General features: G+C 44.9%; 1 protein-coding gene across 1 annotated transcript in view; it reads left to right on the top strand.

Moving 5' to 3' along the window:
- Window positions 1-18,024, top strand: part of dph1 (diphthamide biosynthesis 1) — a 79,807-nt gene that overhangs the window by 43,203 nt on the left and 18,580 nt on the right. Inside the window, exons 4-8 of the mRNA XM_030108490.1 lie at window positions 2,399-2,520; window positions 7,069-7,223; window positions 12,260-12,381; window positions 15,464-15,532; window positions 16,257-16,413. Of these exons, the coding sequence (XP_029964350.1) occupies window positions 2,399-2,520; window positions 7,069-7,223; window positions 12,260-12,381; window positions 15,464-15,532; window positions 16,257-16,413 (625 nt within the window). The remainder of the gene's footprint in view (window positions 1-2,398; window positions 2,521-7,068; window positions 7,224-12,259; window positions 12,382-15,463; window positions 15,533-16,256; window positions 16,414-18,024) is intronic.

The raw sequence follows: 18,024 nt of genomic DNA, 5'->3' as shown, positions 1-18,024 counted from the left end.
AAACTCAAGGTTGTGTTTGCAGCACAATACTTTTTATAACAAAGATTCAAATCAGTTGGCAATTTCTCACATATATTGAGCCGTATGCTAAAGAGCTAATTAACCAGGGCTGTTATGGAGTTCACAAGCTCCTCTGACATCTTAATTAGATCTTAATGACATTTCAGCTGGAATGGCTGAACTGAGTACCCTGAGATGAGGCAGAAACCAGTGCTGATACACTGACAGAAACCGGCAAGATGACAGACACGAAGGATAAGTGCAAGAAGGAATGGAAAGAAGGCGCGATATGTATGGAGCTTGAGAGCAGGATAAATGTAAATGAGGAGGGACTGGAGGATCGTGTTGCTTCATACGTACCCAGCAGTCATGTAGTATGTCCTGGTTTGAGATAGTGTGCCAGGAATAGGATTTGATTAACACTGATAAACTTTTCATTCTGTCATCCCCTCTCCAGCACTCATTCACTCCATCATCGTCCTTGCCTCTTTTCCTCTGTCCCAGTGGGAGAGGGGACTGTACGTCGCCCGGTAATTACTCTGCTCGTCTCCCAGTAGCATCACACGTCTCATATCGGCCTCTTAATCGGATTCTCAGCACTTATTACCATGAAATTTCAGTGTACTCACTCTGGAAATAACTAGATGTGCCTCGCACTTCCAGTGGAGATGGTGTGATAATGATATTTCTGGCAGATAGATGGCTGATTAGATACAGTAATCTTCTGTAGTGCTGTGTTTTGCATTGTAGATGGTTCTGCAGGGTCTGCAGTGGATTGCGAGGAGCAGTGTTTTGTTTTTGTTTTTTTTTATTTTTCTAACTTGTGGGCAGGCTGTGTATTTTTAGCTGAAAGGTGGATGCACATTCACACAACTCCAATCAAAGTCAGCAAACTGCAATTGAAGAACAATGGGCTGCAGTCAGTGAGGAAACTTGTGCATGAGTATGATCCCTTAAATGAATATATATAGAAAATACCTGCAATTGCCTTGATCCTGTTAATTTGTGCACATATGTAAGCAGTACATTCAGATGAAATCAGAACCTTGACGGCGTGGAGGATAATTGATTCAAGCCCGCAAAGGCAAATATTTATTTAGCAGCCGAGCAGCTCGGTGTCTGTGTTCCCGGGCTCAGCTGGCCCGTGCTGCCCTTCACTCGAGAGCAGCCATTAGAGGAGCATGTACAGGGAAAGCACAGAAAACGAGGGGACTGTGTTGAGGAGCGCAGCGAGCACAAACTAAAGATTGCATCAGAAAAACCGAGGGAGGAAAAGCTAAATAGAGACTTTGTCTGAAGCCCCCTCGCGACCAAGGAGCAAAGCAAGGCGTAAAGTTAAAGTGAATGTGGGTTGAAAGATTGGGCAGCAGGAGACACATTACTCAGAGGCTTGGTTTGTACCACGTGCAGCCATGTCTGTTTATCGCTTACTTCCTCTCTGCCCAGGCCCTCCATCCCATCTCTATTCTGCCCCTTCCGTCTAGCCTAAATCTGTCAGAATACAGCCACAAATACCTGGCAACAACCGCCTTTTACAACCAGCCTCTCCTCTTCCCATCTATCCTCCCCTACGACGCCTCAAGATTCTGTTCATTCGCTTCTTCTCACTTTCACTCTCAGGTTTTATTCATTTTACTTAGCCTTTATGGGTTTACTTAGCATTTTATTTGCCTATAAAGGGCGATAAAAGAAAAAGCTTGTTTTCTTGTAGCGCGATCTGCAAATCTTTTCAACAGATCTGGGTCCACAGATGCCTGGTTAATTTGTGAGTTTTCCTCTCAAGAAGGCTGGGATTTTATTTTTCTTCTGTTACAGCTGCAGAGTGGAACATTAGGAGCACACGGTCTGCGCTAGACTTTCACAAGCTACTTGTGGCAAAAAAGCATCTCGTCTGAATAGTTTATTTTCTTGCAGTAAACACAGCCTGTTACTGAGGCTGTTCCCCCTGTTTCCAGGCAGATGTGCAATAAATCTAGGCCATGGATGCACCGACAAAGGCCACTGCAAACTGCAATCTCCTTATTTGTACTATCCATAGCTTTCCTTGTATTCCTTCGTGTAGCCTCCTCTCGCTGATGACCTATTAACCCCCGTCTGGCAGGGCTTTCGCCAGCAGACAGCTCGTTCTGTACTTTGGCCATGGGCTGCCAGTCATCGAGAGCCGAAAGAATAGTCGTGCGTCACCCTGATGCGCTGTGAGTCAGCCATTGACAGGCAGTGTAGTCAGACACTGTATAGACATCGTATCCGCAGCAGGTGGACGGAGATTGATCCTGTTCAGCGCTCCCATAATCCCGTCTTGTCTGGCATGCTATGTCTATTGATCGTCAATGGTAACAAACTGCGAGCGGTGCATATGGTGCGTAACTGTGCTGACTGCTGTGTGGCTTCATCCCAGGTTTACAGAGGCAGACACCATCGTGATGGGAGACGTGACGTACGGGGCCTGCTGTGTGGACGACTTCACCGCCCGAGCCCTGGGAGCCGATTTCATGGTGCACTACGGCCACAGCTGTCTCAGTGAGTCTCTTTTACCGTCCACTTTTCCTCTCTGCGTCTGTCAGTCTGCAGGCCGACTGCACATCTCATAGGAACAGGAAGTAAAAGCCTCATCGAGGACTCCCACCGTTGAGAGTCAAAGAAGCACCAGAACAGAAGAGAGGATATTGATCAATGGAAAACTTAACTAGTTAGTGCAGTCTGCTCACTCCAGTATGGAAAGTGTATCAGACCTTTGGAGCCTGGACGTCACGTTTCTTCAGCAGATCAATGGGGAACATGCATTACAGCCGTCCTTTCCCAGACTCCAGCAGTTGTGGAGGACCTTCACCTTCACCCCCGCTGTCTGTCTCCTGCGCAACATGGGAGGAAATGTTAAATCAATACTTCTGATACATCTCGGCAGAACAAGCTCACCTCTTCCAAATACCACAGCTGACCAACAGAATCATAATACAACTCTATGACTGTTTGTTTGTGTTTGCTAATCGTGCATGGGAACGCGGACGTGTGTTTACAAGAGTCCAACTGGCACGAAGTTGATGCAGATAGGAATCGATCTCCGGGAGTTTCAGAGAAATCAAACGAGCGAAAGACTTTCAGAGAATAGCAAGCCAGAGTGTGAGTGTGTGTGCCTCTGACCTCCAGCTCTCAGTCACGACGGCATCGTCGGCAGCATTTCCCCGCTGATGACAGCCACCTGTGGGAGATAAAAGACACAGCATTCAAGCAGAGACACTGACTCTCCTGTGTTCCCGCACTTCTCTTCCATTTCCTTTGAGGCATCAGCGTCTTAGTTTTATTGTCCTCTCATGCAGTATTTTGGAACTGGGAAGCACCTCTATTTCGACTCACACAATATGGGAAACACCACAAAAAGCATGTTTGTAAGTTTTAATGAGGTTTGCAGATCACTGAGTGAGAGGCATTTCTGTCTTTTTTTTTTTTTAACCTTGCTGACATTTCATTAATAGGCATCAGAATGGTCACAGCAAAAAAGCCAAAGATAAAAAAACTACAAAATACAACAAGAAAAAGAGCTTGGCAGGAGGGCAACGCAGAAAAAAAGAGGAAATAAAACTTTTTATGTTATGGTTGTGTGCCTCCAGAAAACAAGGGTCGGTTGTAGCAGCCTTGCTCAGATAATGAAAGCTTGACTGCCAGAAAAACAAAAATGACTGGACCAGGACTGGACCGTCTCACACTCCAAGGTTGTTGGTTCGACATCTATGCTTTTCTCAAAGTGTCACGGCTCCCCGACGTGCTCCAGTCTTTACATTACAGCTTCATTACCACTGGACTGAGCTAACGCAGAAATGTGTCTTATCATGAAAAGCCACCTAAGTATTTACTGTTTAGCACTGTCAAAATAGGCTTTTCTCTTACAAGGTTCTTCCTGTCTAACTTGAATAGAATGGTAAGTTTGAATGTGAAGAGATTAAATACTTTAGCATGGAAGAATACCAGTGTTCCTCTGCTCATTGTGTCAGCGGTGTTCGCCCTGTAGCTCCTCTCACTGTACCATGTAGTGTTAAGCTATGATCAAAAACATTAAGACCATGCAAATGTGCAAACCCCATTCATATTTTTAGTCTATTTTGACCTTTTATTATTTGATTGTCTCAGGAAAACAGGTGTTGTTAGATTAACGTTGTCAAACAAATGACACCTAAATCAACTTTCTGTATTCATTTGCAAAATTATGCATCATTAGTCCATTTTTATTCAACAGCACCTCTTCCTGGGACTACTCAATTTCATGATATTTTGGGGATTTTTATGTTTAATTTCTGAGCTGAGGTGGCCAGTCTTCAACAGCTGATTGAACTCGGCGCCGTCTAATTCTCCATACAGTGATACTTCTGCTTGCAGATCATTTTAAAAGCCTCATCAGCCTCTGAGGCGTCCACAGCCTTTCACACTTATTGGTAAAATGTCACTGTACATGTGAAAGAGGGATGCAAAGCCAGACGTTAAATAAGATACCATATCACTGGAAATATTTACTCTTAATCTGGACCCTCCGATATGAATTTAAACCACTGAGCTCATGCAGTCCCAGCAAACAGGGCTGCTTAAAACCTCTAGAATGGACTTCCAAAACATGTTTGTGTGCCTGTAGCTTGCTTTTATTGCGTTGTATAAAACCTTATAGAAATTCTATGTAAGGTGAGGATGAAATGTTTGCTGCCCTGAAATAAAAAGTTTCCAGACTTTCACTTAATAGCCATGCTCTTACTTCATCATTGTCCAGTTAAAGAAATAAGGGCGAAAACAATTATTCCAGCACTCTATGTGAAAACTTTTCTCGCGTGGCCCAGTTTCACTCTCTTAAAAAACTGCAGACGTAACAAACATTACAAATAATTATGGAGACCAGAGTCTTGTTTTCATGCGCGCTGTTCTCTCCCACTCAGAAGCAGGTCAGACTTTTAGCAGATATGACGTCAGATTGGCATGAAAGCTAATTCACGGTACGATGAAGGTGTTCCTGTGAGACCGTGATAAGTTCAGGACTACATATAGAAGGAGCTGCATTATTTATCATATTGAGCCCAAGCTGAATATGGAATCGATCCTCTTTGTACGTATTGATTTGTAAGGAACCGTTAGCACACCCTGATGTTCCTCCATTTCTTGGTTGTGCTTGCTTTGATTGCCTCTGGTATTTGTTTACATGAGCATTGTTGTTGTTAAGCGGCAGTGCTAAGTGACCTTATTGCTGTGACACATAAGAATGAGGCGTGATGGGGCGAGTGAGTCCTGTCTGTCTCACTGGCAGGGCCTCTAATTGCAGCACCGAAGTGCTCTCAGGCTACCATGCTAATGTGAACACAGATCGATGTCACTTTCCTCTGCCCTTTATGTTCTGGAGTGCATATAAACAAGCAACAGACAGCTGTGAGTCTCAGTCTACAGTTTTTTTTTTTTTTTTACTTCTCTCCTCCAGACCTTTTTAGTCTCATGATATATTTAACTCCCAGCTTTCTTTGCTCAACATGTGGGCTGCAGTCAAGTCAGCCTTTTTAAAGAGCTTTCCATCCCCTTTCCCCTCCCTGCTCGCTCAAACATCGGCCCATTCATCACTTCTTCCCCCCGGTTAATTGTCAGCCCACCTCTCACTACATCCACACCCTTGGTATCCTGTTTCTCTTTCCGTTCTGATTCACCCCACCAAACAGTTTGGACTTCATATAGATGATTATGAAACCCCCCACCCCGACCACTAAATTAAATTGCGGTGTTTTAAATTTCCAGCGCAGCTTCATAGGAGTCGCTCGTCTTCGCTCTGGTCAGTCGTTGGTTCTCCGAGCCCCTGCTCCATTGACAAACAACAGCATAACAAAATTCAGACAACGCCCCAGAGGCACAGCATCACTGACATGACACAAACTCCATAAACTGCAAAGGGCACTTCGTGCATATGAGCAATATCCATGCATAAATGAAAAATAAATGAAATAATAACGACGGAACAAGCTGGGCAGCCATGCTCTAAGGACGGAGCTGCTGGAGCCTGGGCATGGCGGTGTGCATGACAGGACCTCACTGGATTACTCACCTTGAAGCTGTTCGGTGTGTATTTAGGGATTAGTGGGTCTGTCTCTCTTTCAATTGTCAAACTGGCCTCAATTTAGTTCAGTGCTGTCCAGCCTGGGGAGGTAAGGTGATGCAGTGGTTCCTCACAGGAAGGCCGTTCCAGTTTTGAGCCCTTTCACATTATTGACTGTCATTCCTCACAGACACACACATGTACACACACGCCGTGTGTTTTGATTGTTGAAGGAACAGAATATCTGTACATCTCTAGCTATACATCTCCCTGATAGCATAACTTGAAAAAAGACTGGCTTCTTGGACAGATGTCCAGTCTTGGTCCTGGAGGGCCACTAAACAGCATGTGTCCAGGTTGTCCTTGCCTTTAAACACATGATAGTATCGAGCATCTCTTCACACCCCTTGTGACACATTTACATTCAGGAAGTGACGGTCGGAGCTCGGTGATAGAGGCCATCAAGTGAGCAGTATAACATTTACACTAGGATGGATCACTTGCTTGATTATAAAAGAAAAACGTCCCCTTGCTCCTAATCTGCAATTTAGATAAAATACCAAAGGACGAATAATTAGAATCGCCAACGTAAACAATAATTCATCTTTCTTTTCCGTGCCCTTTTGTTCTCTCTTCCTTGGATTCTCGCCTACTTTGTTCATCAAAATGTAACTTGGCGCGTCTCGGGCTACGTCTCCCAGGCTCGGGCGCGCAGTAAATGGCCTGTGAAATTAATGGCATTAATAGTAATCGCATGTGTCCCTCTCCTTCCCTAAATAATTGAGGTCTTTGCATCAGTTCAGTGAATTGCTCTGCAGGAGTCTAGGAGTCATATCGCACAGGCGCCCACGCCACATACACGTGTGCATGTGCTGTGTTCTCGTATAGCTGTGTTGGCAAACATGTGCAGCACATTAATGTATGTGGGCGCATCAATAGTGTATATAACTCAAGCTTAGCTGACATAATACTGTGAATTATTCATCTGTCTTTCTTTTGTCTGTGTCTCCCTGCAGTCCCCATAGACTCCACGGCCGGCATCAAGATGCTGTACGTGTTTGTGGACATCCAGATGGACAATGCACACTTCCTGGACACGGTCAAGTTCAACTTCCCTCCCGGACAATCTCTGGCGCTCGTCAGCACTATTCAGTTTGTGGCAGCTCTGCAGGTAATTAAGCTGCGTGTCTGATTGTGTGTGTGTGTGTGTGTGTGTGTGAGTGATACAAAGATTCGGCTGCACAAAGAGAGCTGAGGCGGCTGGATTCTATGTCTTCACTGAGCCAGTTGTTGTCGCCTCTGTGTATTGTTCGGTACACACGAGTGTATTTGTGGTGGCACACTGTTTCAACTTCTCTCTGACTGTGCCTCCTTAACAGCGCTTTGCTCCTTGTTAAGCAGCTAAATCAAACCACTACAGTGGCAGGGCTGGTTGTTTTCCCCTCGGCTTATTTATTTTTACAAATCAAACACAAGGCGAGATTGTGCCGTTGCACTTTTTAACCAAATCTTCCTGTTTCAACAAAATGTTGTTGGAGCTAATAACAATGTGATTAATCAGGTTCATCCAGCAGTGGATTGTGGGAAGCCGATGCCAGTCTCAGATGGGCAAGAAGCAGATTACACCATGAACATGTGACATGGCTGATTCACATGCACATATCCATACAGTTAAACCACCGAGCATGCTTTTGACCTATTGGAGGAAGCCGGAGGGCCAGGGAGAAGGCTCCATACAGACAGTACAAGACCCCAAGGCCCCAGGCACACAACTGAACAGAAATATGTCATAACAGTCTTTTTAACCATTATCATTCAAGATTTGTATAATACAAGTTTACTTAGAAATCACCATTCAGACACAAGGCCGTCATGAGACAGGTTAGTTTTACCCTACTGATGAAGCGTTGTTGCAAACGTAATCCTGTAAAGTAAAATGAAGTAAAGTGCTTCACAAAGAAAAGGAAAACAGACTTTACATTAAGGCTTTAAGGACAAAACAAGAAAACAAAAGAACATCTGAAAGACAAAAGACAATTAAAATAGGAGAAAAAGTACTTAAAGCTAGGCTAGACGATGTTGTCCAAAAGCACTTTTAGTCATACTGAGTGAAATGCTCCTTGCCCCCTGGGAGAAGTCAATACATTATGTGGACGGAAAAAGGTGCGTAAAAAAATCTGACCATTGTAGCGGCCACAGGACAGTAAACACTCCGACCAATCGTATGGCGCGGACCGCTCTTCAGGTACCAATCAAATCCCTTCGCCGTTCTACCAGCCCCCTGCGGGTTCATTTCAATGGCGTGCACTGGCCCTGGTTCAGTGCGCGCGCGCGTTGCCAAGGCGCTCTCGGCGCTCGCGGCTCGCGTGAAAAATAGAAGGAAGCGGAGCGGGCGCGTTGTGTGCGGGCAGTCAGAAAGGTTAATAACATTGGAGGCGATCGCAAACTCCGTGCGCGCGGCGCCTCCGCGTCCAGTGCGTTCGCTCCCAACGGGAGCTCCTCCAATGGGGTGGGAGCTGGGCGGAGCCTTGGGGAGACGCTACATTCGAATACATGCTAGTTTTCCAAGATCGCCGACCCTAGCTTTAAAGGTGCATTAAGGAGTTTGCACGTTTTATGCGAAACAGCGCCCCCTGCAGGCCTTGGGCGTAACTGCAGCTTAGTGAAACACTCGTGCCTGTGGCTTCCATCCATGTACGTGCACGGAAGAGGGGGACTCCTTCCTCGCTCTTTAAGTAGCGCTCGAGTAAAATTTGAGTTTCTTTTGCCTGGTGGGGTCTGTGTGGAGCTGTGGCAGTGCTAGAAGCCGGTCTTTTCTTACTTTCTGCAAGCTCCATCCTCACTACTGCTCAGTTGTTGCTGCTAAGCATCTGGCGGAGTAGTGTTAAGGATATCAGGTCAGCGGGAGCGTGCATTACGTCACATCATGTCAAATTCTCCCCAAAAAAATTCTGTTGCCGGACCGGCACTGCAACTTTCACTTTAGCGCTGTTAGAGGTACTTACAATGAATATGTCAGGGCACATTGTATACATTATTGAATATTTGGAACATATTTATGGTGGAAAATAAGTATTTTTTAAGCTGAAAAACTTCTTAATTCACCTTTAAGGAATTAAAAATGAAACTAATAAAAATGCATTTCACAAAAAGTATTTTGCTCTCCCCGTATTGGTGTTTGGCATCCCATATCATCCATAGATATTGCTTCCTCTGGCCAAAGAACCGCGCACGTCACGCTGTTCCAGGTACTTTCACAAACAACACACTCGCTCCACGCATCCAACATAGCATTAACAAGGGATTTCTACATGAGCAGAGGAAGCGCTTCACTGCATCACTTCAAAAATTAATCCCAGATTAATTTCAAGTCTGTTGTTTATTTGAACGCCATAATCACGTCTTAGATCCTGATTTAAAGAAGTGAGAGTGTCAGCAGTTCTCAGGTGTTCAGGAAGTTTCTTTTAATTTTACAGGTGTTGTTAAGCTGCTTTTGTTATTTCCTTAACGTGGTTGCTGAATTTTTGGATTGAAACCATAATTACATCCAGATTTCTGCTTGATTTGATCTCCTGAGTGACATGGGGTCAAGATGGCCGCTGACCTCTAACCTTTACTCTTTTCAAAAACAATGACCTCAGGTTTCTCTGGGTCATGTTTTGAAAAACTTCTGACAAATCCACTCATTACTTTCACATGTGCATTTACTCAGCTGGTATGAGAGTCTGTGCTAAAAGCAGGAGAGGAGAAAGGCTCAACACATTACTGAATTTGCTTTCGAAAAGCAAATGTAAAGCAACAGCAGACAAATTTGAAAGCCATACCTACAGATGATCCTAACAGTGAGGTACAGAACGCTGCAGTAAACACAAGTGTTTTACACTGTGATAATAATGAGCTGGAAGTTTCAGCCACCCTCCTGGACTTTAACTCCATGTGTTCAGTCGTATAATGATTAGTAATTATAAGTTCGACTAGTTCAACAAAAACAAAATGCGGTCACACCAATGTCTGTAAACACTGTGCAGGAGAGCTCACACATATTTACTTTTTTTTTCTCCGGGCCTCTTTTTTCGAACAAGCTCACACTCCTCACTTAAGCTCGGTTCAAGTGTGGGTTTGACGAGTCCAGCAGCGGTTATTTTGGATTTGAAAAGTGAAATGAACTCTGGGAGGCCTTTCAGTTCAGCGTCATGCTCGGCGCTGCTCTTTACATAAGCGTTTGCAGCAGCTATAGTATTAAACTCGGAACAACCTTCTTTCAACTGGCTGCCTCCTGCTCCCATAATGCTTTCTGCGGCTTCGCTGGCCCAGTTGAACCAGCTCTGCTCTGAGCCTCCGCTAATGCAACCACAGCTATTTTTAAACGGCGGCCCGCTCTTGCAGGCCGTATTATATGTTGGGGACGTTTGAGAACATGCACGTGCACATGTCTCCGTGCACTCGTGCACTGTGTGCATGTGTGACTCCGTCTCACGCCCTCTTATGCATGGAGGCTCGCTGAGGTCGGGCGGTATGGGCGGGAGGCGCTGGAGTTCACCCGAGTTCCCTGCGGACGGCCTTAAATTAGCCTCAAAACGTACAATTTATCTCTGCACCTCAGAGCAGGGGAACCGCTTTGCTTCATTTCAGCAGTAATTGTTTGTTCTCTTATCGTCTCACATTCTAAATGAATGAGGGTATTTACAAGACTTTATTTCCCCCCCCCCCCGAATATTGAACTTATCTTTTCAGAGAATATGTTTCTTTAATCAATTTGTCACTCTTCAGATTTACATCTTTTATTTATGCATGTATAGTTCCAGTGCAGTGTTGTAGGCAGGATGGGACGCTTCGCCTCAGTCCACTCTTCATCTTTTGGCTATTCCTCCCTCCGTTCTGTGTACACTCGGTTCAGAGTGCATATATTTAGACAGCTGCGATATTTTCCTGCTCGGGCTCTGCGCACCTTGAGTTTGAAAAAGAAGTGATGGACACAGCATTAAAGCTCCAGGTCCCAGCTTAAATTTAAAAAAGGTTTTATGTCAACACCTCCAAATGTAGCGGGACGCTCGGAGGTGAAACTTTGTTTGACTTTGGGTTTATCTTTTCAATAAACTACTACACCTCCCAAATATTACATAATGTCCAAAAAGGTTAGAAGAATAGGCAGCAGAGAAATAACAATATACAAACCGAAGAAAAAGTAAACTGACATCTGCTCTTCAGTGGTAAGAAAGTGTGAAAAAAGCTGCATGTTTACAGTGTTTGGTGTCTCTTCCTGTAACAACAGCCTGTTGTGAGACATCTTGGACCATCACTTTTGAATGGGGCACGTTGAAAAGGTCAGACATCTTGTTATCACCATCTAATAACATTCTACATTTTGCCGTGAATAGCTGTGAGTTCTGTAAAGAAAGCTGATGAGCTGAAGTGAAGAGCTGTCAGATCAGATGTTATGAACATGTTTACTGAAGGCGATACAAGCGTGGAGAAGTACCATGGCGCTCACAACCTATATTCTCGAGCGACTCGTGGTTTATTTATCCAGCTGTGTGTCTTTCAGAATTAACATTGCCTTTCCTCTGTGGAGCAACATAGGTCTATGGTCAAAAGGAGCAGTGCTCTGCGGCACTGTTCTTTATAGATTCCAGTCAGCAGGAGAATAAAGCTACTGGAATTTAACAAACTCCTCACACACAGATTTTCCCATTTTGATTGTACAATCAACTTTTACAAAGGTCGAAGTGTGATGAAGTCATATGTGTTATAAGTGGGCTACCCCCCCCCCCCAAAAAAAAACAAAAAAAAAAAAAAATACTTTGAAAACTGACCTGCACCTTGGTTTTAACGTTTTGCCTCTGACAGTTATTAAAACTTACTGAAACATTAATTTCCTGCGTTTCAAAAACAATCTTTTACAATTTGCCAATGCATTTCTTCTTCTCGGTCCAGTGAGGACAGATAATCTGCTAACAGCCTCTGTGGACTGCTTTTTTATTAGCCTAAAAAAATGTAGAAGCATGCAGACCCTGCGCTTACATATTTCTGGGTTTTCAGGTTAATTCCTGCGGTGGTTATGGATTTAGACCTACTAAAACTTGTGTGGCTGTGATAAACATTATTCCTGTGCAAACCAAATGGATCATGTTCTGTATTCTGTGTCTGTTGCCCTCATTTTTTTTCCACCATAACGTTTGGTTCCCTGTCCCTTCCTTCCTCTTGCAGGCTGTGAGCTCGGCCCTGAAGCCAGAGTACGATGTGCTCGTCCCACAGTGTCGCCCTTTGTCACCGGGAGAAATTCTGGGCTGCACCTCCCCTCGCTTGGATCGTCACGTCAACGCCATAATGTACGAAAACGTCGCAGCTGTCCTCCAACTCACCGTCACAACCCCGAACCGGGTTCCTCTCATCAGTTAGCAGGAATTATCCCGAAATCCAGCAGTGACTCACACGGTGTCGGTACATTGCCATGCCCACCCATGTCACTGGAGGAATAATCAGTATGACATTACACCAGTCACACCAGACACACAATTGGCTGTGGTGACGATCACTACCTGTGTGCAACATGCAGCTGGAGACAGCCACATGCTGAACCTGAATTTCAGTGCTAAAAATACCCTCGGGTCTGTGAAAACTATTGAATTGTATGCAGACTGACACATTGTGACTTCAAATGAACTGCAGCACATCCACATGATCATCTTTCTTTCAGAAAAACGGAATGTGTGATGAGAAATGACTGAGGATTTTGTAAATTTGTCCTGATTCCTGTTTTAAATCCACATTCTTTCTTTAATTTCATCTAAGTGAGGGGGAGATGCTGCCGAAAAGGCCAGTTATTGTGTGTTTTCACCATACAACTGTGTGCATTTGCGGTTGTCACAGTCGTGCTTATTCTCCCTGCTCTCAGGGGAAGAGAGTGCACTCACAAAGTAACAGGGCCAAGTGACAAACAACACCTCCGAAGCCACTTTGTGTCCCCGCATCTGCTGACATTCCACAGCAGAGAAATCCAGCGCCATGCGCGGCGTGGTGAGATAATGTCAGACCCTCCCCCCACAGTCATAATTACACCTGGGAACTTCACGTCTTGCATCTGATCCGCACGTATTGAGTGTTTGTGTGCGTGTGAAGAAAACAGCTTTTCGAGCATGCACAAGCGGAGACAACGGCAGCGTTGGCGTGAGCGTCTTTGTACACGTGGAAGGCGTGAGGGGCTGAGAGTGTGTTTCACCTGCTAATCTGATGTGCGCTGTCTTTGATGTCAGCCGTGGCGCGTTGGGAGAGGGAATCGATCAGCCTGCAGGAGAGATGGCGTGTCTTTCTGTTTCTCGTGTGGACATTCCAGACGTGCTCATGTCGTGCGCGTGAGAAACGCAAATTTTAAAATGACTTGAATTCCCTGGACACAGCTTAAAATCTCTTTCTCTGATTAAAGTACCGGCTTCCAGTCGTCGATCAATCTTCCGTGTGGCTTTGTCCAGCTGAAGGCTGCGTGGCGCTGGAGCCGATCCCAGCTGACAAGTGGTGAAAGGCAGGAAGTGCTCTGGACAAACACGGAGACAGACAACCACTCACGCTCTCCGACAACTTCAGAATCACCAATTACCCTTCAACACATGTTGTTTTCACTGTGGCAGGAGACCACCGAGCTAGAGAACACACACACACACACACACACACAGAACATGAAAACAGACCGTGCACCGAGCCCGAATACCAACTGCTAATATTCTCATAATGGGATGAAAGTCACCAGCAGCGACAGAGTGCAGCCGATACTTATGTAACACACTCATTTTTGTCACAAACCAAAGTGTGAAAGGTGTTTTATAATGCAGTGCAAATCAGAGTCATAGTTTTCCTCTGATTCGTCTGTATTCCTCTGCTTTTCAACTAAATGAAGCGTTATATCTTTAAAAAGCAGACTTGTTTTTTAACATCTGTTCTTTTTGTGAAGAGTGCATGGTTTTGTTAATCTCCTTCAATAAAGCACTGAATTAATATTCACCTTTTAATTACCTAGAATTAATTAAAATCCTTGAAAAGTGGTGTATGCTCAGGTTTTCTACTGTCTTGGGTTCGTGTCGCGTCGACTGAATCATGGTATATTAGCCTTTGAGGCCCATATTGAAGCTATTCAGATTTCCCAGTCCCTGGTTTCTTTATAATGAAATGTTCCTTCAAAAAATCAGAGAGTCTGTTGAAAAGAGAGCTGTAAGAAATGATCAGTGGACCGTCTCCACGTGCTGCCTCGACTCTGGCTCTCACTCATTGCAGAACAATATGAAGATGTGAATGTGAAGATAGGGTGTTGCATAACACAGAGACGGTGTAGCATTTACCGTTACAGCGAGGGCACTTTCGCAGAGCACAATTGAATATGGATGGGAGAACTGTGGTCGCTCGGAGAGCGGGAGCTGGAGTGGCAAACGGCAGCCTTTTAAAGCTACCGTTCCATCTCTTTTCAGTGTAGCTGAAGAAGTCATCTCGGGGCACTTTAGGTAATGAGATAAATACCTTCCAGATTATGTGAGGTCTTCACATGATGTATGGTGTCATAGGCTATTGAGAGCATCCCTGGTTGGAGTGCAGCAGGCCTGGTGTTGGCGTTATAATTGTTCGATAACCTTGGAATTTTCCAAACAAACAGGGAGAGCGGCGCCACGCATGTATATTGTGCTGTGCTGAATGCGATTACATGCACACGCGTGTCTCCTCACATCAGCAGTCACAAACGAAATCCTGGCTCAGTGTGTCTCTGGGGTAGCTCAGATGGCGAGCCACCCACAGCTCGGAGCCGCCAGTGTTTCCAGCTGCTCTAAACACTGACCGATTAGCAGCTTTAATTGTGTCTGCAGTCTGTGGGCCGACTGAGACCTCGCCGTAATGAGTGGCGGTACCGACCCGAGCCCCCTCACACTCACGGCGGGACTCCAGTCTCACTCGGAGGGGGGTTGGGCTTTATGTAACAGACCTTGTGCTTGCAGGCACCTACATGCCACTGTGTATTTACGGCTTGCGAACTCCGCCCGCTCGGGCCCTGGTGGATCCGAAGCACCAGACCTCAGGTTAATTGGAAGAGCTTGCATCCTCTATAAACAGCATGCTCCGATCGTTAGGGTCGTGTTCCCAGACAGAGAGACGGGCAAGCCCTCCACTCTCCGCCCCAGCCGTAAGGCCTTCTGCCCGGGAACACTTTGGTCTCTGTTAAAAGGCTGCAGAGATGAATAGATTAAAAAAAGAGAGCGAGAGAGGGAGAGCAAGATGATGGAGAGGATGGGTCAATATTAGGTCAGTATCTGTAGTGAATGCTCGTTGCATTTTTAGAGTCTGGAGGGGATTTTCTGTGCGGTAATTGTAGTTTCTCTCATATTGTTTACCTGTAACGTCTGTTTGTGTATTTTTTTTTTTTTTCTTTTGCAGCTATCTCGGAGATGGAAGATTTCACCTGGAGTCAATCATGATTGCAAACCCAGATACCCCTGCGTACAGGTAGTGTGAGACAGAAAGCTGTCATTTGTCACCTCATATTGTCATATCACTGCTATTTATATTCTAGCACCATCCGCTGATTGTTCATTGAAGCAGATTAGCACTGCTGCTCTGACGTTACTCATATGATTTGAGAGCAGCCGAATACATTCAAGTGATATGAAATAAGCTTGCAGTTGATTTAGTGGTGGAAAGGGAAGCAGATACAGACCTCGACAACATGTAATAACATTATAAGGCCCTCAGATAATGTTATTCAGTCAAAAAAAAATGTGCATTTCTAATGCTATTCTGTAGAAGAAGGTTGCTGTATTGATCATCCGTTGCATCGCTGTGGCACCACAGCATTGTGGGGGATAAAGCAGGCATTGGATGAGTCCTTGTCAGCATGCAGAGTGAGGAGTTGTTGTAGACAGTATGCACAGCCGCTCAGATCACAGGTCTCTCTCATAAACAAGATCTAATCTCAGGTGCGCCCCTTGTACCGAAGAAAAGGCGATTAGATGTTCAGAAATACCTCCATTTTCCCGGAGATACACTAACTCCTGTCATACTTGATGGCTTTTGATGATTGGATTTCTCATCTTTACCGACACTTCATCCGTCATGATGGAAACCTTAACAACAGGTTTTAATGGATAATATGGTTTGGGGTTTTAAGCGCACAGCCTACTCACGTGTGTGTATCGGGTTTCCTCTTTGCGCGCGTCTGTTTCCGTTGCAGATACGACCCTTACAGTAAGGTCTTCACCAGGGAGCACTACGACCACGAAGCCATGCGCGCGCTGAGGCTTCAAGCTATTGACGAGGCTCGACAGGCGCAGCGATGGGGTCTGATCCTGGGCACGCTGGGTCGGCAGGGCAGCCCCAAAGTCCTGGAGGTGAGCCTCAGTCATCATTTCAGCAGTCTACATGCCCGGAGGCCACCCGTGCAACGGCTGGAAATGAGCCTCTGTGCAGGTTTCCGTGACGACTGACTCAGTGGCATGTAGTGCTAATAAGACAGGCCGTGTTCACATCGGGAGCTTGTTATTTTACATTTAGGGTGTTCGGATGGTGCTGATATTCTGTGTACCTAGATGTTACTGAGATAATATGATTTATAAGGAAATGTATTTATGCAGTTTGTCTGTACAAACCTAAAGCAATGTAAATAAGTATTCAAACTGCATAAAAATGATTTTCTGTAATCTCAGATTTCCACATCATGAAAACAGAAGTTTTGTTTTCAGGTAAATTAGATGAATACATTCAAATACTTGGCTTTTTTGTTATTTCTGCCGAATAGTTGGCCCTTCAACACATCAAAATTGAAAGCAAGGACGACCCAGATGCAGACAGGCGAACAGAAAATGGAAGAACACTGGAACATAACCACCGTTCAAAGTGGAACTAAAGAGTGGAACAAGACTGAAAATAAAACTGAGCAAAAGCAATACCAGTTAACAAGCATGTAATCACGCAGAGGGAAACAGCTATGACAACAGAACGGGAACAGAGGAGAGGACGGGATTTCACCATGAAGAACACGTCCAGCAGCAGACCAAATGAAACCTGTTGTGAAACAGTTATCAGCTGTTGAATTTCAATTTCCAAACTGGAAACAATCACATGAAAACAAGAACACAGCTAGCAGAAGCCTCACAGATATCTGCCCATAAATAAACCTGGTGTCATCCATACTGAAGATATTATTTTTATTCGCACGCTGCACATTTGTGTGGTGGAAAAAATTTACTTTCGCTGTCATGAGTTTAATTCAGTGAGCAGTTCTCCGTGAAAAAGATAGTTGCCAAAGGACTAGACTGAACCAGTTTTAGGAAAAAAAGCATTTAAATGAGGCCGAGACTGAACACTAGAGATCTCAACAGCGCTGGTCAATGTTCAGACCTTCAAGACTGTAAATCCTTCAAACTGTCACAAAAGAGAGACGCTTCCCTGACGTCTCCGTCCTACCAGCAGACAAAGAGAGATCCTCTGTAGTTCCAAACACAATATGAAAACATGAGGTCAAAACTCTACTGAGCAGCAGCAGCGCTGGTGACAGCCGTCTAATGGGTAGAAGAAAAAAGTCGTAGTGTGTCTACAAAAGTTTCAAAAAGACACAATCATTACTCTTTATCAGGGGTCGGCAGTTACTCATGAACCATCAGTTCTGTGAAAAAACAGAGAATCTGGTTCTCCCGCTCAAGGCTGCAGCTGTAGTTTGGGAGTTCTCTGGGCTCTTTCTTCATCAGATACACCAGAACCTTTTTCTCATGTGGTGTCCAACAGTTTTTGTGTGATTAGTTAGACATTTTAATGGGCAGTGGAAATGAGGTTAACAGATACTGAAAAGATGGAACCTGGAAGCACGGGCAGTAGGCTCTGGAAACGACACAGGCTGTGACGTTAGAACATGAAGTGACGCTGACATGCACTGCCTTTATGGTTCTGTAGCACCAATGTACCAAAGGTACATTTTCCAAAACACATGTATCGAAAAGACTTTA

The sequence above is a fragment of the Salarias fasciatus genome, chromosome 14 (assembly GCF_902148845.1).
Source record: "Salarias fasciatus chromosome 14, fSalaFa1.1, whole genome shotgun sequence".
In the NCBI taxonomy this organism is placed as follows: Eukaryota; Metazoa; Chordata; class Actinopteri; order Blenniiformes; family Blenniidae; genus Salarias; species Salarias fasciatus.
This window is presented reverse-complemented; position numbering and strand designations above follow the sequence as displayed.